This window comes from Arvicanthis niloticus, chromosome 27 (assembly GCF_011762505.2).
Source record: "Arvicanthis niloticus isolate mArvNil1 chromosome 27, mArvNil1.pat.X, whole genome shotgun sequence".
NCBI classification, from domain to species: domain Eukaryota; kingdom Metazoa; phylum Chordata; class Mammalia; order Rodentia; family Muridae; genus Arvicanthis; species Arvicanthis niloticus.
Window position 1 is genome coordinate 22,579,523 of NC_133435.1, and position 21,911 is coordinate 22,601,433.

The window sequence follows — 21,911 nt, forward strand, 5'->3', positions numbered from 1 at the left end:
GATGACGATGAAGCTGATAAAAATAAAATAATAAAAATCATGCCTAACATATAGCAAGTGTTCAGTCTGTTACAGAAACCAAAGCATTGTAGCAATATCGGGGAATAGAGGTAGGTCAATAACAGAGTTCTCACCTAAAATGCACTGCCTGGGTTCAGTCCCTGACATCTCAGGGAGGAAAAGAGAGAAGGAGAGGAAAACTGAGAAGAGAAAGATCTGATCAGAAGTCCGGCATGATGTCGCACATCTTTAATCCCAGCCACAGGAGGCAGAGGCAGAGGGGTCTCTGAGAGTGTGAGACCATCCTACAAAGTGATCTCCAGGATGGCAGGGACAATAGAGAGACCCTTGCCTCAAGACACAAACGAGAAGAGTCTGAGCAGGCCTGCAATTCCAGGTCACCTAGTCTCTTCTTGCTTATTATGTTAAAAGAGGACAATAAGGTGTAAGAATCAGTGAGCTTTGCTAGGCAGGTAGACTAATCAACTACTGCAGAAGCACCACCTCTCCTCCCCACCAAGGTATTCCTTAGCCCACTGTAATTGTAAAGAAGGAAAGGCCCTATTTGGTAATAGGTAGTTTAGCACTTCTGCCGGGATTACCACAGCCAATCAGAGCACTTTGCCCTTTGGACTACAGCCCACTCCTACCCCACCCTCCACCGGGCTGATCACCTCTCCCTTCCTCAGAGTCTCTCCATTTGTAGTAAGACTCAACTCCAGACCACAGGACCCGTCCTGCCCAAACCTTTCGAACTGTAAGTATTTGTTATTAAGAAATTCTTTAAACCTAGGGGGAACTTTCCTTTAAAAGTGATTTCATGGTTTTATTTTATTCCTAATGTAGTTCGAGATTCTGTTGAAAGATCAGTGTTTTCTTCCCTAATTGCTTTAAATTTAGTAATTTTTAGTGAAACTCAGAGTTTGTGAGTCAGGCATGCCAAGTAAGCATCTCACTTTGAAACATGTCAGCGGGATCCTCTGGAACGGCACTTTCAATGGAGAGGGCATTTTCTGTGCTGGCTTTCCTAACTAGACTCTCTCTCTCTCTCTCTCTCTCTCTCTCTCTCTCTCTCTCTCTCATTGGAGTAATCTAGTTTCTTTGTGCATATATATATGATATATATATATATAATCATATATACATATCATTCATATATATATATATATATATATATATATATATATATATATAATACATACATACATTCATTTAAACTACCTGGGGAGTTTTATAAATTTAGTCAATGGAATTTTGTAGATTTAGTTTGTAAAGTTTGAGAATCCTTAAAAATTCTCATTATGAAAGCAAAAATCTCAGTGCTCTGGGGATTTAATCCTGGTCTTCACTGGTATTCACAGAGAAACACTCATATCTCATACTGGGTGGCTCATGAGACTGGAGAGCACAGAATTTTAATACCAATGTAAAATAGAAGAACTTCTAGCGCATGTCGCTTAGAGCCTGGCTTTATCAATATTAACAAAATTCATTAATATAACCAGTACCATGAAACATAATTTTATTAGGCCAGTGTATTCTCCTTCTAAAGAGTGATGCGTTCTGCCGGGCAGTGGTGGCGCACGCCTTTAATCCCAGCACTTGGGAGGCAGAGGCAGGCGGATTTCTGAGTTTGAGGCCAGCCTGGTCTACAGAGTGAGTTCCAGGACAGCCAGGGCTACACAGAGAAACTCTGTCTCGGAAAAAAAAAAAAAAAAAAAAAAAAAAGTGGTGTGTTCTGAGGCAGAAATATAGGTACAAGAGTGAGCCTAAGACTAAGAGAGAAAATTAAGATGTTCAACATGTAAGCCAAACCCTACAAGATTTCCTGGCGGGGACCAGTCCTTGCCAAGGAAACGCCTAAGGAAGATATTTATCATGTTACTTTTTAAAGCCTATCTACTTAGAGTCCTATTTCTGTCTCCTCACCTCCATTTTTTTTTTTTTTTTCTTTTTCCCTGAGTGGTCCCCACCACAGTGTTTATTACTTTCAGATTGTGTGTTCAGAGATGTCATATGCGGCAAGCTCTGAGTAGGGTTGCCCCCACAGACAGAACTACAGATTTCTCCTTGGTCCATAACACACAGCTGGGTCAGTACATGTTTCTAATGGACTTGGAGTTATTTGTAACAGGCAGGAAAGCAAAGAGCCAGAGGTGGCAAGGTATGCAAGTCCACCCTCCAGGGGTCGGTCCTGCGTCACCAGCAGATAAGTATCAGGAGCTGAGTTTGCACGTGCTCTTTGGACATGTGCACAGGCAGGGGCTATGTCAGCGGGGGCGGGGGGGGGGAGCACTCTTTTTTTTTAAGTCACCAAAGCAGCCTTTGTCAAGACACAGGGGCTGTAGCCCAGAAAACTGATGATTACAAACTCCCGGACTCTAGGCTAATTACAGCTTTCCAGAGTAGTGACCAGGAACCCACTTAACCATCAAGATTTCCAAAATGCTTTTTGTGAGGGGTCTGACAAAAATGAAGATATTCTAAAGAGATGCTGACATCTCATAGTCTTACTATTGGACTATTATAACAACAGACCCTAAAGGAATGGGAATTTCCCAGAGGAAAAGGCCTCTGGTCAGGGGAGGGACTTATCTCACAAAAAAGGACTCCAGAGTTCTGCAACTTGTCAGACCACCTTACCGGATGCTGCTGACGCCACATAGTGCTTACTTGTGCAGATCCCAGTCTTCAGGTTAAACCTTAATCTCAGTCAGGACCCGGAAGGCAGATTTGTGGACTGGGCGTGGGGGAATGTCCTTTTTCTGGTTTCCACTATTAATTTGACTCTTAAATTGGCTTGGGAAAGGATGGGTGGACAAACAGAGTTTGAGACACAGGCTGTCACCTCAAGCTCAGTACCAGTATTCACATATGATCAAACATAAGGTCACACAGCACTCCTAGAAACAGGGCACAGCATTAGGCAGATGCTAGGCAGTTGGGGGGGGGGGTCTTTTTGTTTTGTTTTCTTTTTTTTTTTTTTTAAATTATTTATTTTATGTATAAGTACACTCTTGCTGTCTTCAGACACACCAGAAGAGTGCATTGGATCCCATTACAGATGGTTGTGAGCCACCATGTGGTTGCTGGGAATTGAACTCAGGACCTCTGGAAGAGCAGTCAATGCTCTTAACCACTGAGCCATTTCTCCAGCCCCTTGTTTTCTTTTCTTAAAGGCGTGTGCCACCACCGCCCGGCTGGGGGGGGGGGGGTCTTTTTTTAACCCCTTCACTTCCTGGTGACTTTTCCTTTAAGATGACTAAGGTTAAACCTTTATAGAAGAAAAAAAGAAAAGTGGGTTTAGGGACACTTTGCATGGCATTTACGTTTTTGTTGTAACTTCCAACTGACAGGGACTGTGACCGGATCAGGCTGCCTTAAGAGGGCATCGAGTGAGTTTTTGCAGACCTCTCCTAGTGTTTTGTGGTTAGTTCTTCTGTTGGTTGGTTTCGATGGATATCCGGGATCAGGGGCAGGGCATGCTCCCCTGTCCCTGTTGGCTCTTCAACTGTGGAGGAGGTGTATTCTTCAATGAGAAACCGAGGGCTACAGTCTAAGAATCTCTTCAGAGGAAGCTGGAGGTGCAAATGGCAATCCTGGAGCGCTCCTTCCTTCTAGGACTGCACTTCTAGCCAGTGCTGGGCGGAGCATCCTTCCCCCAGCTGTATGCCACCTTCAAAACCTTCTGCGCGACCCCCAACCCCTCCTACCCATGCTTGGTTTCGGTTCCGGAAACACCGAGGTCCCCACGGGTGCCCACCCCACAGTCTCCCACCTTCAAAAGAGGAAGTTAGCTGAGCTCCCTCTTGCCTAACACACAGCATGCCTTAGATGCATGCCTTAGATTCAATCCCCAGTACCAGAGGGAGGGAGGAAGGGAGGGAGAGAGAGAGAGGGAGGGAGGGGGAGAGGGAGGGAGAAAGGAAGGGAGAGGGAGGGAGGGAGGGAGGGGGAGAGGGAGGGAGGGAGGGAGAGAGAGAGAAAAGGAGGAAGGGAGAGGGAGGAAGGGAGAGGGAGGGAGAGAGGGAAGGAGGGAAAGGAGAGAGGGAGGAGAGAGATCTATTCTGAAATATGCAACCTTTTAATTTATTATTTTATTTGTAATTTGATTTTTTTTTCTGTATTAGAAATAGAAAAAAAAAAAAAAAAAACCTTACAATACCAAAGGGACTGGAATGGTTTCCATATGTGTAGGGCACATTATATATGTCTTCAAATTTCTCCTGGGTTAAACAAATGAAACAGATATGAGTTTTGTTATGGTTGTTACTATAATTTTTTTCTCCCAGCTCCACCTCCAAAGTGCTAGGATTACAGGCACTACCACCTTGCCCAGTAATATACAGCTTAGACTGACTCATGACTAGGCCACAAGCAGAGAAAAGAATTTTTTTTTTCCAATTATCTGTCAATGAACAGGTGAATTGTTCTGGGTACAAGTCTTTGCCACAAATACAGATGAGTGTGTTCTCATGTGGTTGTAAAGTCTATGCAGCCCAAAGTAAATACACAGACATCTGGGATATTCTGAGTGAGGGTTGCCAGGAAATGGATAGTTACATAACCACAAGCCAGTGGTTTCTCTCAGGACCCTTCAGATGCCCGTGCTTATATCTAAATCGCAATGTAGAAATGAGTTAAAGGATTACAATTTTCCTTTGAAGACAGTAGGAAGGATGCTTCTTCAGTCCCTCCACTGGTGTCATCAAATGCTATCAATGTACTGGCACTGACTAGAACCCAGGAATAATACTAGAGCTATGGCTGCTGGCTTAATCCCCTTAAAGATGTTAGTCTCTGATTTGATTTTTCCTCCTGAAAGAGAAATCACAGTAACCTCAAGATTTCATTATAAAAGAAATAAACTTTTTTTTTTTTTTTTTTTTTTTTTTTTTTTTTTTTTTTTTTTTTTTTTTTTGCTGTTGTTGCTGCTGCTGAGGCGGGGGAGCTCCAGTCCTGGGCCTCTCACAAACAGAAAGTACTCTATCACAGATCTGTCTCCCGGCCCTAACAATTTCCTCAACACTATCGTAAAAATAATAAATCCGAAAGATAAACATGAAAAAGAGTTATCAGCAGCTCACCCTGAGGTAACCGCCCAGTATTACTCACGTCTCTGTATTCTTTCTGGCGTTTGACTATTCAAAGGCAATGCAAACTAAATTTGAATACACATGCTTTTCTGTTTTCTAAAACGCCTTGCTTTTCAAGGCACCGTGGTGCATCATCTCTCGGAATTTCTGACTTTTTATCGCTGGAGTTGGGGTGGAGGGAATGAATCTAAGGCATGCATCAGCTTTGGGGGACCCCATGCTGAGTTCTGAAGGAAGCTTGACCTCACCCATCACCCATTGTATTGTTTGGGGATCTTAGGGTCTGCCCCCAGCCGCTGAAACGCATTTTCAAGCACCTCCCCCGGGGGAAGTAGTGCCTGCAACGTTTTCCTAGTTTTGCGTCAGTCAACGCTGCTCTCAAAGCCGTCGGCTCCTGTTAACTGTGAAAAGGATCCGCAAGGAAAATGAATTACTGCAATGTTTTTACTTTCTTTTCCCGAAGCTGATTAAATAAATTTAGGAAGCAGCTGTGGCTTCCTGTAAGACACTTGAAAAAGTTGGAAGATGAACACTCCAGTCTTGAGGTGGAGGGGGCGGGGGCGGGGCAGATGCGCTCAGTTGAGGTAGCCTAGCAATGCAGGAGGTCCTGGATTCAATCTCCAGTACTGGGTGGGGCAAGAGGACCCAAAGTTCAAGATTATCCTTGGTCACGAACAGTTTTGAGGGGAGTTTACGCTATATGAGAGCCTCCTTCAAAAAAAAGAAAAGAAAGGAAAAGAAGCTACATTGCTTCGGGGCTACAGAGACAAGGCTTATGGAGAAATTGCTGGGGCGATAATCTGGCGAGGCCCGTGGCAGTTATCAATTTTGGATGGGCTGTTTTTCTGGCCAACCATCTGCTGTTACTCATAGGTCATCGGACCTTCTGGGTTCCAAAAAGCCAAAGGAAGTTTAGATTATCGTGTCTTAAGGACATGGTGTTAGCCCTTTCCTGGAATAGCTAACTTTGCAGTTAATCATTAGGTTACACGAGGCATTGCTCAGGTTGCTGGAGACAGACATTTTTCTTCTCTGGTGTGGTCACTGGGTCACTGGCTAGTTACCCAGGCTCCTGTGAGTAACCCTAATTAAACAAATTCACGCACGCACACACACACACACACAGAGAGAGAGAGAGAGAGAGAGAGAGAGAGAGAGAGAGAGAGAGAGAGAGAGAGGCAGACAGACAGACAGACAGACAGAGGGAGCTTTTTAGAGAAAAAAATCCTAAGGCAAGATAATAAAACCTGCTGGGTGGCTTCATTCGGAGCTGTTAACAGCAAAGTTAGTGCGGACCCAGGAATACCCAGACTAGCCCTGTGACCTCCACAGTTGTTGAATTGTTTACAGGAGCTCTCTCTCCCCATCTTCCCCTCTTCCCCTCTCCCCCTCTCTGCCTCACACCCCCCCCCCGCCCCCAGTACCTCCTGATTCCTCTTCCAAACCATTCCGTGGCAGCCTACACTCTCTAAGAAGTCTTTCCATCCACTCTCTTCCCAACCAACTGTCCACGATTCCCCTCTGTGAACAAGGAATAAATCTACTAATTCAACTACCAGTAGATGGTTTGTTGTTGTTGTTGGGCTTTTGTGTTCTTGTTACTTAGTTGTATTTGCTTTGGGTTTACATAGTCTCCTTACTGCACAGACTAGCTTCAAAGTCGCAAGCCTCCAGACTCAAGCAGACCTTTTGCTGTTGCTGTTATGAAACAGAGTCTCTTATAGCCCAAGCTGTCTTCCGACTCACTACACAGCTGTTGGCTCTGAACTTCCCAACCTCCTGTCTCCTGCTGGAATGAGTGGAGTGTGTCACCATGTTTAACTTTACAATGCTGCCATGACCAGTCCTTCTGGCGTGCTAAGCAAGCACTCTACCAACTGAGCTACGTTCCCAGCCCTCTGCAAACTCCATCCTCTGGGTGGTGAGGATGCTGCTGAGTGGTCACTACGCCTCGTAGACCAGGTGGGGAAGCATCAAGCCCACCTGGCCTGCTCCTTCAGTGTTACTTCCTCATGACCCAGATCCTACAATGGCTGTGTGTGATTGGCTGACTGAGGAGATAGGAAACTGTTCTTATGGTCAAGTCCAAGACAAAAAGATGGGAAAGGTTAGTTTCGTTGACTTTGAGGAGGTGAAATCACAGTCTTTATGGCTCATTTGGGGGGAGGGAATAATAAGCCAGGAACCACAGGTAAAAATGAAAAATATCTCAATAATATCAGAGACTCTACCCATCAGCCTTGCCTATGGTGGCCACTATGGCGTATGCCAAATGCTGGTCTTATATTCCCGTTATTCCTTCTACACTCATTGGAACAAAGAAAGTGCAATCTTTTCTCTCCCACTTAAAATTCTGTTGTCTAGACTAGTATCACATAGATAAGATACAGATAATATAGAGAGAGCTACAGATAGTTTCTTCTATGAGTTGTAATCTAATAACATTACCTTTTTTGCTCAAATTGTCCTAAATTTGGCCATCAAACTTCCTAGGAAGTGTCTCCTAGCCCCCACTCAGCAGTGACTCATTTCATAAATTCTACTCTTGAGCCATGTGTCCCAGGTTCACCTTAGACCTTCCCCTCCCAGTCCTGAAGTCATCGGGCTCTTTTTATTGAACAATGGCATTTAATAATCAAGATTTGGGTACTAGGTGTACCTTCCTTTTGGACGTAAACAGAATTTATCTTCACATACTTCCACCATATCTACCTCTGTATCCATATGTGCCCGTAAACTTGCTTGTCTCATGGCTCCCTTGGTCCTGGCACCTACCCAGATGTTTTTAGTTTGTTTTAGTTTTTCAGACAGAATCTTACTATGTCACTCATGCTGCTCTAGAACTGGGCCTTACTGATCTTCCTGCTTTGGCTCCCCAAGTACCAGGGACTATAGATATGTGCTGCCTGGTTTGAAGTTTTGCTCATCTTTGGGTGCTCCAGTGTGTTCAGAAGCCTCATAGGGACCTCACCATTTGTACTTCCCAAGTTAACCCTGTCACAGCCCCATTACTCTGCAGAATGCTTTCGAAATATGAAAGCTATTCTCACCAGAAGCACTCACCCCTAGCAAGTCTGTACAGCTGCTCTCTCCTGAGAGCTCTGACCAGGGTTTAGTGCTAAAGATCAACCTTGGAGCTTTGCTGGTGCTGGCAGTGGCTCACCATGAGCATCTGAGTTCGAGTTCTCAGCTTTGCTCAGCCAGTAGCTCTTCTTCCTCACTGATGGGAACATCTCGGTTTGGTTTTGGGGTTTGGGTTTTTTGTTTGTTTGTTTGTTTGTTTGTTTGTTTGTTTGCTTGTTTTTGTTTTTCGAGACAGGGTTTCTGTGTAGCCCTGGCTGTCCTGAAACTCACTCTGTAGACCAGGGTGGCCTCGAACTCAGAAATCCGAACTCAGAAATCCACCTGCCTCTGCCTCCCAAGTGCTGGGATCAAAGGCGTGCGCCACCACTGCTCAGTGGGTTTTTGGGGGGGTTTGTTGTTGTTGTTGATAATGGGTTTTTGGATTTTTTTTTTGTTTTGTTTTTGTTTTTTCATTTCTTTTGCAAACTATTTGACCCTGTCTTTTCACCAGTTTCCTAACCTTGGGACTTTTGAGTCTCATTTTGTTTTTTATTTTTTTCTTTCCTTTTTTTTTTGGTTCCTTTATTTGTTCTTTAAAATTTATTTATGTATGAGTGCTCTATTTGCATGTACTCCTGCAGGCCAGAAGAGGGCACCAGATCTCTTTATAGATGGTTATGAACCACCATGTGCTGGGAATTGAACTCAGGGCCTCTGGAAGAATGGCCAGTGCTCTTAACCACTTAGCCATGTGTCCAACGTGCATGATTTTTGTTTGTTTGTTGTTTTAGACATTCTCAATGTCAAATTTGGCACCCTTTCTCCTTATACTTGCTTTATTTACTAAATCTTTTAAAAATGCCCCAGTATTTGCATACTCCACCCAGTAGCAGGGAAGGGAAAAGAACTAATGGACATTTACTGAATATAATGATAACAGTCAACAGATACAAACACTCAAAAACACTTTGGAAGCCCCTTCCTCTTTGTCTCCCCCTCCTCTGCTCCACCTCCACCCCTTTCTTATAGACAGAGTCTCACTATGTAGCCTTGGCTGGCCCACAACTTACAGACATGTCTGCCTCTGCTATCCCAAGTGCTTACACTAAAGGTGAGCCCAGCCTGCCTCTTTTTAAAACTAAACCAATTTTATGGTTTAGTTCCTCTGAAATAACTAAACATTGTTTGTGTGCTGTTTGCTAGGATTCAGAGGGCTGGATTGGTTTATAATTAACTATATCAAAGTGCATGCAGATTCAGTTATATTTCAAGCATCTTTGAACACTCCTAGTCACATGGAGAAACATGCACTCATACCCTTCATTTAAGGTTGTTCTGGGCATCATATACTGCTCTCTTTTTTCATTCAAGAAAACCACTGACCTAGCAGACGTTGCAAATGATGAGATATAAAGAGAACAAAGCAAAGGTAACTGAAGAAAACTCCTCACTGCTATGAAAAGACAGAGCCAAATCGTCCATCTTTAAAAGCGTTCTGTTTAGGAGATGGTCTCAGGCTGTCATGGAACTCACTATGCAGACCAGGCTAGCCTTGAACTTACAGACATCCACCCGCCTACTCCTGCCTCCCATGAGCTGGAACTAAAGGCGTTTGCCACCACTCCTAGCCCTTTTGTGCCTTTAAAAATATGTAACAAATCTCTAAATAAAAATGACCCAACACCCTTACTGCTTAATTCAGCAATGAAGTTAAAGCAGCTACTGTGAGTTTAACACTGGACTTGATGCTAAAGACAGTGGGAGAAGGAGAAGGAGGCAGAGGTGGGGCTACGCAGGGTAGTGTGCCTGATCCTCAAACTTGGGTGCTCAGTTTGATCCCCAGCACCCAAGTAAAAAGCCAGGAGTGTCTGCACATGTCTCCCAGCCCTAGAGGGCAGAGACAGGAGGGATGGCTGGGCTTGCTGGTCACACCCTGTGTCAAGGGACTGAGAAGTGGAGCAGGGTACGTGGCACCCTCTTCTGGCCTCCAGAGGCACACACAACTCACAACTGCATACACACTATATGTACAACACACACAAACACTTTTTTTTTTTTTTTTTAATGAGAAAGGGGAGTCCTGCTTTCCAAGAGACCCTCATAGACCAGTGGCAGTCCTGAGTAAAGCCAGTAGCATTGGACAGCAGGGGTCCTAGGCAAGAGCTCAGGAAAAGATCTGAATTTCACAACTGAGTTAACCCCTCCCCCACCATTCCTGTTTTCTTAGTAAATCCATAGAAATGATAATTTCCTATGGCGGGGTAAATGCACAATGCAGCTCTAATGCCTTGCCTGTGGATAAGCTAGCTGACAGTATTGCCACCCACAGAGATGTCCTTGTCAAATCTGTGTGTGTTACGGCCACTCTCCTATGGATTTGTATTCATTTTTTAAAACTGCCCATTAAAATTGTCTGCAGACTCTACTTAGTGCTCTCGATGCACAGGTGAGGTGGGCAAGCCAGTAACCACTTTGATTTCACAGATGAATAAATAAAAATGTAAGTGATTGAGATCACATGACTAGTTAGAAGGCTGGGATCGTGTGGCTTTAGAGACGAAGGCTTTAGTAAAGACACTGTCATTCCAAATGTCGGTCACACCCCTGAACCTCAGCACTCCCCCATAATGAAGAGATATTAGGAATAGCCTAACAAAACACACTCCATAAAGGCTTTGCTCAGCTGGGAATTGTGACTGACACACAGCTGTAATGCCAGCATATGGAAGGCTTGAAGCAGGGAAGAATCATGAGCTTGAAGCTAGCCTGGGCTACCTGATGAGCTGCTGGCTCGGAAAACAAGTCAGCATCCTCAACAACAAAAAAACAGAACACTAGGAAAGCGTTTGGGATGATAAGGGCTTGCTAGCCCTTGCCACGAGTCGTGGGTTAAGTTGCACGGATAGGAGGTTCAGGTTCTGGTAACCGTGAAATGACGGAGCTGCTTGGATTCAGGAGAGTTGTGTGAAAACCCGAGGCTGTTGAGCGAGAAAGGGAGGAGAGTAGTTTTGCACGGTTCCCCAACCCTAACCCTGTCCCAGGCCAATGGTTCGGGTCTCCCATCTTCTGGACAGCAGGGACCTGTATAAAAATAGCCTTTCCTTTCTTTCACCCATGAGAGACACCTGTTCACCTTGCCAGTTCAGTGAATTCCTTTCCCCTGAGGGCTCTGTCCCCTCGGAGGTGGAGATTGAAAGGTTCTTTAGAGATCAACAAGTTGATTTCTCCAACCACCTCCTGTCCCTAGCCAGTGGAGCACAGCAGGAAGGGCTAGCTAGCTAAGAGGCGGTAAGGTAAGCGGCACACCGCGCCTTCCCAGAGCAGCTTCGGGCTGAAACGCCAACATTTTTCTTTTTCAGACCTGGTCTTTTGAGATCTCGCATTGAAGATGGCTCAGGGACCAACAGTCATCGTGACTCAACCTGGATTTGTTCGTGCTCCCCAAAATTCCAACTGGCAAACCAGCCTGTGTGATTGCTTCAGTGACTGCGGAGTCTGTAAGTACCCGGAAGGTGTCCCTATAATTGATACAACCCCCGCCTCCCCCCCCCCCCCCGCCCCCACATTCCTCCCTGACTGTGTGGAAAGTTGCTAAGCTCCTGAGAATCCGGGAACGGTACAGTAAACATCAAAGACAGTCTACTCATTATACCTGATTCTTCTCCAGCCACCAAAACAAAACAAAACAAAAAAACAACAAAACAAAACAAAAAAACAAGTTACCCCTAAAATAAATCCTTCAGTTAAGGTAACATTGAAAGCCTTAAGTGACTCTAAAACGAACTGGCCTGGCCTAGTCATTATAAACAGATTATGAAACATTTTTACTTAAACCTCAGGGCTTGGTTTTATTGTTTTGTTTTGTTTTGTTTTGTTTTTGAGATAAGGTTTCTTTGTTTTAGCCTTGGCTATCCTGAAACTCTCTCTGTAGACCAGGCTGGCCTCGAATTCAGAGATCCACCTGCTTCTGGTGGGGATTAAAAGCCTATATAGCCACTATCTGGCTAAACCTGACTTTTTAAAAATGCATTTATTTTTATTTTATGTGCATTGGTGTTTTGCTTGCATATATGCCCTGTATGAGGGTGTTGGATCCCCTGAAACTGGCGTTGCAGACAGTGTGAACTGCTATGTGGGTGCTGGGAGTTGAACCCAGGACCTCTAGAAGATTAGAGCAGCCAGAACTAAGCCATCTTTTCAGTCCCCTAAACCTGATTTAAAAAAAAAAAAAAAAAAGGAGCAACAGCAATTAAATCTCTTCTTGGTTGCACACACATTAAATCTTGTTTTATAGTCAGTCACAGGACGCTTTGAGAGAGTTTCAGCACCCTCTCAGAGAACGATTTCAATCTCTACAGTTAAGTTTCCCTGTGTGCGGTAAGATCTCTCTGAGTAAACAGGGAAGAAAACGAGGTGGGTGGCAATGGGGACCAGCAATTGTCCACGGCAATTCAGGGAGGAGAGGTTTGCTTTGAAGCCTACGCCTCAGTGGTAAGCAAGTATACAAGCTTCATCTCGAAGCGGGATGGAACTTGGAGCCGAAGGAAGCTAATACTTCATGGAAGGCAGAGGCAACAAATTCCAGGCGAGTTCTTCCAAAGCTCTCCATGGCTTCACTAGGAAACGGGGGCTGATTGGCTAATGCATCCCACGACACATTGTGACATCTGAAAATCAAAATCTTAATAAAGACTACAGTAGTCAAAGTCCCTAAAGACTAACTTTTACTCCTCCAGCCCCAAGTTGCTACTCGATTATGTGAATATACACTTACTTGGAAATGTGAGTTTTAATGTAGGGCCACCAAGATGGCTCAGTGGGGAAGGTGACTGTGGCGTAGCCTCTCAGCCTGAGTTCTATTTCCCAGGACCCACATTGTGGAAGGAGAGGATCAACTCCTGAAAATTACCCTCTGACCCTTACCTGTGTGTGCACACACTAAATAAAATGTAATTTTTAAAAGTTTGTGTGGGATGGCGGGTTGAGCTCTAATGCAGCCTTCCTTGTTGTGTGGCAAATTTTTTTCTTTCTTTCTTTCTTTCTTTCTTTCTTTCTTTCTTCCTTCCTTCCTTTCTTTCTTTCCTTCTTTCTTCCTTCCTTCCTTCCTTTCTTTCTTTCTTTCTTTCTTCATTTACTTATTTTTCTTTCTTTCGTTTGTTTGCTCACTTGTTTGTTGGAGACAGGGTTTCTCTATGTAGTCCTGGCTGTCCTGGAACTCTTTCTTGTAGACCAGGCTGTCCTCAAGTTCAGTACCACCCGCCTCTGCCTCCCCGGTACTGGTATTAAAGGCACGCACCACCGCTCGGTTTATGGTAGATTTTCTTAAATGAACATCTGACCAAATTAATTTCTCACAAAATACTTGGTGGTTCTTCCTGGCCTGATCGCATACACAAATACACACACACACACACCCCATATTCCACCCCCTAGCTTCATCCCCATCCTATGCCAGGATCTTGGCCACTGTGTATGGATGTGACAAATTATCTCAGACTTTAATTCTCTTTAGTCCGTTAAAAACATTTCTAACCATGCTCCACCATCTGGCTCAAGCCGTGAGTACTTCCTACTTAGGGCCTTGTAGGCGCCACTCTGAAGTGACCCCGGGCATGCTAGACTGGGTCTCCTCTTTCCTATCTCCTAATCTTTCCTATTGTATCCCTACTGGATTGCGACTGAAGACATTGTTAGTACCAAGGGTTTTACCTGGAATATGGGTAGGTTTCAGTAACTTATACGTGAATGCCACTACTGGAAAAGAGCTAGGTCTTTTCCATGTATGGTGTACTTTTGAGATGATGGGGCGGGGTCGTAATGAAGCCCCGCCCAAACAACGAAGTCGGACTTGCAGCAGAAAGGAGAAAGGCCTCATCTTGGTGTAGCCAACCGGGCAGTCTAAAGTAACGAGTACTCTTGTTTTCATGTTTCCAGGCCTCTGTGGGACCTTTTGCTACACTTGTCTTGGATGTCAAGTGGCAGCTGACATGAATGAATGTTGTTTGTGTGGAACAACGGTGGCGATGAGGACTCTCTACCGAACCCGATATGGCATTCCTGTGAGTCTCTTACCTTTGTTATCATTCTAGCTGGCAACTGTATTCACCTTATTTACGGTAACTGTTGTAGGAGTGGCTGCCATTTGACTGTATCCAAACTCTGAATTTGATAGGCCAGAGTTTTGTAGCAGCTGCAACCTTAAATTCAGCCGATGCAGTCTTTGACCCAGAGATGTGCCCTAGTAGCAGAGAGAGGCATATCTAATCCAAACTGTCCATGCATGTGCTTACCATTATAACACGGTATGAAATGGGATAGCCTTTTAATCAGAGCTACAGGGGAAAACAGTCAATGGGTGTGTAGATGCATGTGTGTATATATATACACATATTTCTATATATAAGAATATACATATTATATATTACATATATATTATATGTACATATTACATATATACATATATGTGGTGTGTATATATATATGTGTGTATATATATATATATATTACATATATACATATATATGTGTGTGTATATATATAAGGCTTATTCATGGATAAATTGACATTCAAGTCCACAGGCAGTTTCCAAGCAGATTTTTTTTCCTATTCAAGAGAAATCCTCTTTTTTTTCTACCAAGGTCTTCAGCTAGCCGAGCGTGATAACACACACACACACCTGGAATTTTAGGGCTTGGGAAGTTGAGGTGGGAGGATTGGGGGTTTGACACCAGCCTGAGGTACATAGCATGACCCTGTCAGAAGGAGACTTAGGAGGAACAGGCCAAAGGACAAAGCTGAAAAGAGTCCAGTTGGTGAATCGCTTGTTCTGCAAGCCTAAGGACCTGAGTTCAATCCCAGCACTGGGGAGGTGAGGACATGTGGATATCTGCGGCTCCCTGGCCAACCTCACTGAGCCTCAGGTCCCAATAAAAAGGCCTTCCACTTATCGGAGGAGAGGTCCATCTACGTTATGTGAACTGATCTGTTGTATCCCAAGCCTACAGACTTAAATGTTAATTTTTATTCAAGTACATCTTCAATAAACATCTAGACTGGCCGTGCAGTGGTGGCACACACCTTTGAGCTCAGCACTTGGGAGGCAGAGGCAGGTGGATTTCTGAGTTCAAGGCCAGCCTGGTCTACAGAGTGAGTTCCAGGACAGCCAGGACTACACAGAGAAACCCTGTCTTGAAAAACCAAAAACAAACAAACAAACAAACAAACAAACATCTAGATTGATGTTGAACCAAACATCTATGTTCACTTATGCCCTAGAAAAGGTGAGACATAAACTTAAGCATCACAGGACACAAACAAAAGTGCAGTATTTTCTAGGAACCTATTTTAATTTCACTGAAATTATTTTTTCACTTGAGAAATTTAACCAGTATTTTTTAATTACAAAATAAATAGCTAACTAATTTTTTTAAAAAATACTTAACACGCTTAAATAGAAACGTGTGAAGTAAAAAGTGAAAATTGAACCTTTTCGTTACCAAGTCTACTCCCTGGTAATAAACAATAACTTGTGTGCATCTTCAGATATTTTTCTCTCCTTGTAACTTGGAATAGGAATACATTTGTGTAAATGCTGATGGTTTGTAAATTGATAGTCTCTCTCGAGGGATATTTGGCAGTATCTCAGAGTGTGTGTACCCAGTCTAATACCTGCGACATTACCCGCCCTTTTCTCCCATGCTCTTCTGGAGCCCTGAGGCCCACATCGGGAGGCTCTGGGCTTGGACCCTCTGCATTTGCATCCCAGGAGAACCGGCCTGAGGCAGGTTTGGCTCACTGCCCACTTTTCCTGTTCCCTGAAGCTTGAACTTGCTCGGGGTTTATCTAGTGTAGCGTCCCCACCTCTTCCGCCTATGGCTGCTTCCTGTTGTGAGTTCTATGATTCTGCTTGACTTTTCTCCTTCATGGATGGATTTCAGCCTTTTTGTATTTACCTCAAATTGCTCAGGATTTTTGGCTTTGTTTCCCTGTTTCCTAGTGTGGATTTCTTTTTTAATGGATGAAAGAAAGCCCTGGAGCAAATTGTTCTTTAAATGATCTCATTTTATAGACTGCCATTCCCCGGCTTGCTTTGCCTACAGCAATTTCTTTTTTTCTTTTCCTTTGGATATTCTTAGATATTCGCTTCTTGAGGTGGGCTTTACCTACACACTCCACAGAGGCTTTAATCCCCTTGTCTTCCTGGTTCCCACCCCATGCTGTCCTACACAGACAGCTCTGTGTTCCTTTGTCTAATTCCATGTCCAAGTTTTATATGTATAAATGTATCACAGTCAATATCTTACAGTGAGTGTGGTTACATTTCCTGCCAAACTTTTACTTTTTAAACTAGTTCTTAGGAGTACTTTGACCCCAAGTTTTTTGCCACTTCCCCAAATCTCTTCCCAAACCGCTCGCCCCATCAAGTGCCCCGAGCTTTTCATCCTGATGTAAATGCTTTGAGCCCAATAGCGTCCTGGCTGTGAGATCTGACATTCTAAGTCTCCTTCTTGTACTCTTGGACTTGGTAGCTTGATTGACTCTTACAGTCTCAGAATTATAAAGTACTGGAACGAAGAAGCAATTGTTGCATGGAAAAATCAGCTAACATTTTCCTAAAGGTATCTAAACTGAATCCAGGGCGAATGAGATGGTTCAGCAGATAGAAAAGCACTTCTGGCCAAAGCGGAAGACCCAAGTTCAATTCCCAGGACACACAGGGTAGAGGGAGAAAAAATGACTCCTGTAGGTTTCCCATTGACCCCCATGTGCATGCGTGCACACACACACACACACACACACGAAGTAAAGAAATAAACCGTATAAAATAATAAACAGAATCCAAAGAATTGCTGCTTTTGGCTCTCTTTTAAATGCCCCGAAATCCACAAGCTGTGCTGGCTATCATTCATTCCTCTTCTGTGTCCTCCACAGGGATCTATTTGTGATGATTACGTGACCACCATCTTCTGTCCTGTTTGCTCTTTGTGCCAAATCAAGAGAGACATTAACAGGAGGAGAGCCATGAATGCTTTCTAAGGAGCTGGATGGTGAGTCAGTATGGGACTTGGGCTATAGAATTAGGGGCTGGGGAAGTTATTCGTTGTTTGGAATAACAATTCAGAAGTGGAGTGTCTTAAGTCTCCCGTGCCATCTCATTATAGTAATGTAATATAATTGGTTTTGATTTTTCCTTTATTTGAGCCACATTTACTAAATAATGGCGAAGGTTTATAAACTTTTCAGAATTATTTTGGTCTATTAATGAAGCAACTTGCCACTTATATAAGCTACAGAGTACAGAAGGTAAAGACGTTGAAGTTGGTAGTGCATCCTGTAACCCCCAAACCCAGGAGACATAAGAAAGGTTGCCCACTTATGGGCAACCAGTGTTGTCTACAAAGTAAGTTCCAGTCTATTCAGGGCTACATAAGAAGTTCTGTCTCAAAGCTTAAATGAAGGACGGGGGAATGGTTCATTGTGTAAATTACTTGCTATTTAAGCAGAAGGACCTGAGTTTGGATTTCTAGAACAAATGTGTGTGTTCGCACCTGCATGCATGCATGTGTGAGAGTGTGCAGGTATGTGAGTGTGAGCTTATGAGTGTGTGAGAGTGTTTGACTGTGTCTGTGCCCGTGTGCATGCATGTGTGCATGCGGGTGTGAGTTTGAGTGTGTGTGTGTGTGTGTGTGTGTGTAAAAGCTGGGTCCAGCAGCCTATAACCCCAACACACAGGGTTGAAACAATTGAATCTTTGAGGCCCACTGACTAGCAAAGCTAGACAAAAGACCAAGCTTCAGGTTAGTAAGAGCCTGTCTTTAAAAAAAAGTGGAGAAGTGACTGAGGAAAGATCTGTATAGGTTAATCTGCATGGAGAGAGAAAAAGAGAGAGAGAGAGAGACAGAGACAGAGACAGAGAGACAGAGACATACAAACAGAGAGAGACAGAGGGGGGAATAGTTTTTTAAAACTGAAAAGATAAACAGATACAAAAAGAAGGCAAGACACACTTCCTGCTAAGACAATGGTTTTGAGGTGAGATATTTAAAATATCTAATGTCAAAAAGCAAGAATGACATATTCTGTAACATTTGTAGTGTGTGTGTGTGTGTGTGTGTGTGTGTGTGTGTGTGTTACACATGCATGCAGAACCCAGAAGAGGGCGTTAAATTCCCGGAGCTAGAGTTACAGGCACTTGTGAGCCACCTGATGTGGGTCCTGGGAACAGTTGCTCTCTGGAAGCGCAGCAAGTGCTCGTAACCCTGAGCCATCTCCCAAGCCCCTACCCCTACTGTTTAAAAAAATAAAAATTATTTCATGTATGTGAATGTCTTGCCTGTGTGTGTGCACACGCGTGTCTACCACATGTGTGCCGGGTACTCTTTGGTTGTGAGCCTCTACATGGGGCTGGGAACCAAACCCAGTTTCTCGGCGAGAATAAATGCTATTGACTGCTGAGCTCTCCCTTAAGCATGCCCTAAATAATTCTTGAAAGTTGCATACAACGCTGTTCATTCGTTTAGCAAATAATGTATTGTGTATCTAGTATTACATAAAAAAAAAAAAAATCAGCTAGGTGTTGTTGTAAACAAAGATAAACTAGTTTCTGGTCCTTACGGCTTTGTGCTCAAAAGATACCCCTAAATAGAACTCTGTGTATGCATGCCTTTAGACAGAGTGCCATAAGACGATCGGATCTGTAGGGGAGTGGACAGCGGTTTCTCAAAAGCAGTGGGCTTGGGTTCTGGAGAAGGTTGTATTTAGTTCGCCAGAAGTGACTGTGAGAGGAAGCACAGTGGGCTGGCGTCAGCTGTGGGCGGAGTCGCAGGGCAATTACCTGGACAAGAGCTGCTCAGCTGTTACTTCCTCTAAGGCCCAGGGGAAAGAGGCATCAATTCCCAGAATCCCTCGGGAAAGGCCTGAAGAAAGCGCCCTACAAAGCTACCCTGAGGGCACGGTCAAGTTAATGGCACTCTGACCTCCACAGAAGCTCCCTCCTGGGCTTGCACTGAGCAGAACCTACCAGAACCGAGGGAGAAGGGAAGGGTGGTCCTATTTTTCAGACCAGCCTCAGAGACTTACAGTGGGGTGGACACATGCGATTTGTATGTATAAAAATAGAAGGCAGCTTTGAATCAACTTCTGTGAACCTATGGAGCAAAAAAAGTTTTTTTAAAGGAAAAATCATCCATCTTTATGGGCTTGGGCCAATATGACTGGAACACAGAGTGTATGTAGGAAAATAATGAAACAACAGATTTTTTTTTTAAAAGTGAGTTTGCCTTGGCATGCCATAGATGAATGCTGGGTGAGCATGGGGAAATTAGAGATTTTAAGTGAGTGGAGCCATACTTGAGAAAAGCAATAATAGTTTACAGCCCAGTGGGCAGGATAAAGGCCAGAGATAAAGATATGGGAACACCGTTAAATATATACATTGTCCACATAAAAAACACAGCTCTCAGGGCTGGAGACATGGCTCAGTGGTTAAGAGCACTGACTGCTATTCCAGAGTTCCAGAGCTCAATTCCCAGCAACCACATGGTAGCTCACAGCCATCTGTAATGGATCCAATGCCTTCTTCTGGTGTGTCTGAAGAATGACAGTGTACTCACATACATTAAATAAAAAAAAAAAATTTTTTTTAAATAGCTCTCATCCTTAAAGGAATGAGACAGAGAGAGAGTTTACTCTGGAGCCATTATGAGTAGCCACAGCCCAGAAACACAAATCTAAGTCACCCCAAATGCCATGCTCCAACATGGAAGCAGTTGTACAGGGTTTTTATAGTTCTACAGGACAAAGAATCATAAATGATGGTAGGCAGCTTTAAACTGCACCGGTGGGCACTACCAGAAAGGGGCACAACGAGATGAAGGAAGCTGTCTTACAGGCCCAAGATGTTACCTGATGCCGCTCTTAGCTCTTGAATTGGTGGGAGCTAGTGTTCTGCTAAGTTAATAGCTTTTTTTTTTTTTTTTTAAGATTTTATTTATTTATTCATTCATTTACTTATTTATTTTATGTATATGACAGTAGCTGTCTTCAGACACACCAGAAGAGGGCTTTGGATCCCATTACAGATGGTTGTGAGCCACCATGTGGTTGCTGGGAATTGAACTCAGGACCTTTGGAAGAGCAGTCAGTGAGCCATCTCTCCAGCCCAAGTTAATAGCTTTTAAGAGGTCCTTTTATTTATTATCACAGACAGTGGTTCAGACACAGAGAGGAGCAAGGAATGGTGCTCCAGAAGGCTATCACTAGCCCAAGACAAAGTTATCAACCTCTGAACCTCCAAAATTCCGATGGGACCATCCATCTCTTCAGACTCTGACCCCTTCCAGGAGATTTTTGTTCACAGACACAGCTTTTTAAGGAGTTTCCATTAAACAGTGTCAACAAACCTTACAACCACTTATATACATACTAACAAGTCAGAACAACTAAACTTTGGTTTTTAATCTCAAGAGAAATTAGCTCACTGAATCCTTGAGCTGGTTTGAAGTAAAATGTCTTTGCTGGTTCTGTCAACTTAGATAGATAGCCTATGTCATTCACTGACAATAAAACTGAGCACAGGATTGAAGGTGAAGCCGAGGTGGTAGAGTACTTTGCCAAGGATGCACAAAGCCCTGAGTTCAATTCCCAATACTTCATAAAACAGGCACACACCTGCAATCCCAGCACTTGGGAAGCAGGGCGGTAGAGGCAGGAGGATTAGGAGTTCAAGGCCAGTATCTGGTAGAGTGAGGTGAAGGCCAGCCTGGGCTATGTGAGACCCAGTTTCCATACAAAACAAATCCATCCATAGGGCTAGAGAGAGGTCACATGTTCAATTCCCAGCAGCCATTTGATAACTCATACCATCTGTAACTCCAGGGAATTTGATGCTTTCTTTTGGCTTCCATGGGCACTAGGGACACATGTGCACAAACAGACATGCAGGGAAAATAGTCATACACACAAAATAATTTAAAATACAAATAAACCAACAAGAGAAGTCTGATTCACTATCCAGTGAGAGCTTGGTAAAGATGAGAGGACCTCTGAATCACGTTCTCTCCGGTTAATAATGTGCTGATATTGGCTGTCAGCTGTGATAAACCTCCCACCGTAACACCTGATGTTAACCAACAGGGAAACAGGGTGTCCAGGAACTCTGAATGATCTGTGTAACTTCTCGGTGTTTCTAAAATGATTCTGTAAATTAATGTTTATTAATAATAAAAGTAGATTGAGACATTCAGAAACTATTTTCTGCTTTCCTCACAGGTGAGAGCTCCCGCTAAAGCAGCTGAACTCAGCACACACCCCTTCAGCCTGGGTCTTTCTAAATCTTTGGCAATTGAGATTACATTTAATTACAAAATGGTGGAATCTTTTTAATTGGGATTTTTGATTTATTTTAAATGGTTTCTCCTTGCTTCCATATCATCAAATATTCCAGCTTATAATTTTTGTACATTACATCTTAAATATAAACCAAATAAAAGATTTTGCTACGAAGACTGTTTTGTTTTGTGTGCAGTGCTGGGAATTAGCCTTAGGGCATCTTATATACTAAGTAACTGCTACACCCACAAGCCACACCTTTGGCTTGCCCTCCATGCTTTACGCATCTTGGCTTTCACTCAAACGCTTGTGTCACCAATAAATTTTAAGGGTACAGTCTCATCATTCCCACCTATGGTTCAGGGTCTGGATGGCAGACTTTTCAGCAACAGCGATACAGCATTTTGATCCTCGAAGTGTGAG

At 43.6% G+C, this 21,911-nt stretch overlaps 1 protein-coding gene across 1 annotated transcript; it reads left to right on the forward strand.

Moving 5' to 3' along the window:
* Window positions 1-609: 609 nt before the first annotated feature.
* Plac8 (placenta associated 8) lies at window positions 610-21,662 on the forward strand. Its single transcript, XM_076926363.1, has 5 exons — window positions 610-757; window positions 11,519-11,656; window positions 14,094-14,218; window positions 17,091-17,206; window positions 21,429-21,662. The coding sequence occupies exons 2-4, from the start codon at window positions 11,548-11,550 to the stop codon at window positions 17,193-17,195; spliced, it is 339 nt and encodes a 112-aa protein (XP_076782478.1). The 5' UTR covers window positions 610-757; window positions 11,519-11,547; the 3' UTR covers window positions 17,196-17,206; window positions 21,429-21,662.
* The last annotated feature ends 249 nt before the right edge of the window (window positions 21,663-21,911 follow it).

What these genes read in the sequence shown, in the direction of transcription:
- Plac8 (XM_076926363.1), top strand. Translation starts at nt 11,548, where the DNA reads ATGGCTCAGGGACCAACAGTCATCGTGACTCAACCTGGATTTGTTCGT. An exon ending in CTTCAGTGACTGCGGAGTCT is followed by an intron (nt 11,657 to 14,093) that starts GTAAGTACCCGG and finishes TCATGTTTCCAG; the next exon opens with GCCTCTGTGGGACCTTTTGC. An exon ending in GAACCCGATATGGCATTCCT is followed by an intron (nt 14,219 to 17,090) that starts GTGAGTCTCTTA and finishes TGTCCTCCACAG; the next exon opens with GGATCTATTTGTGATGATTA.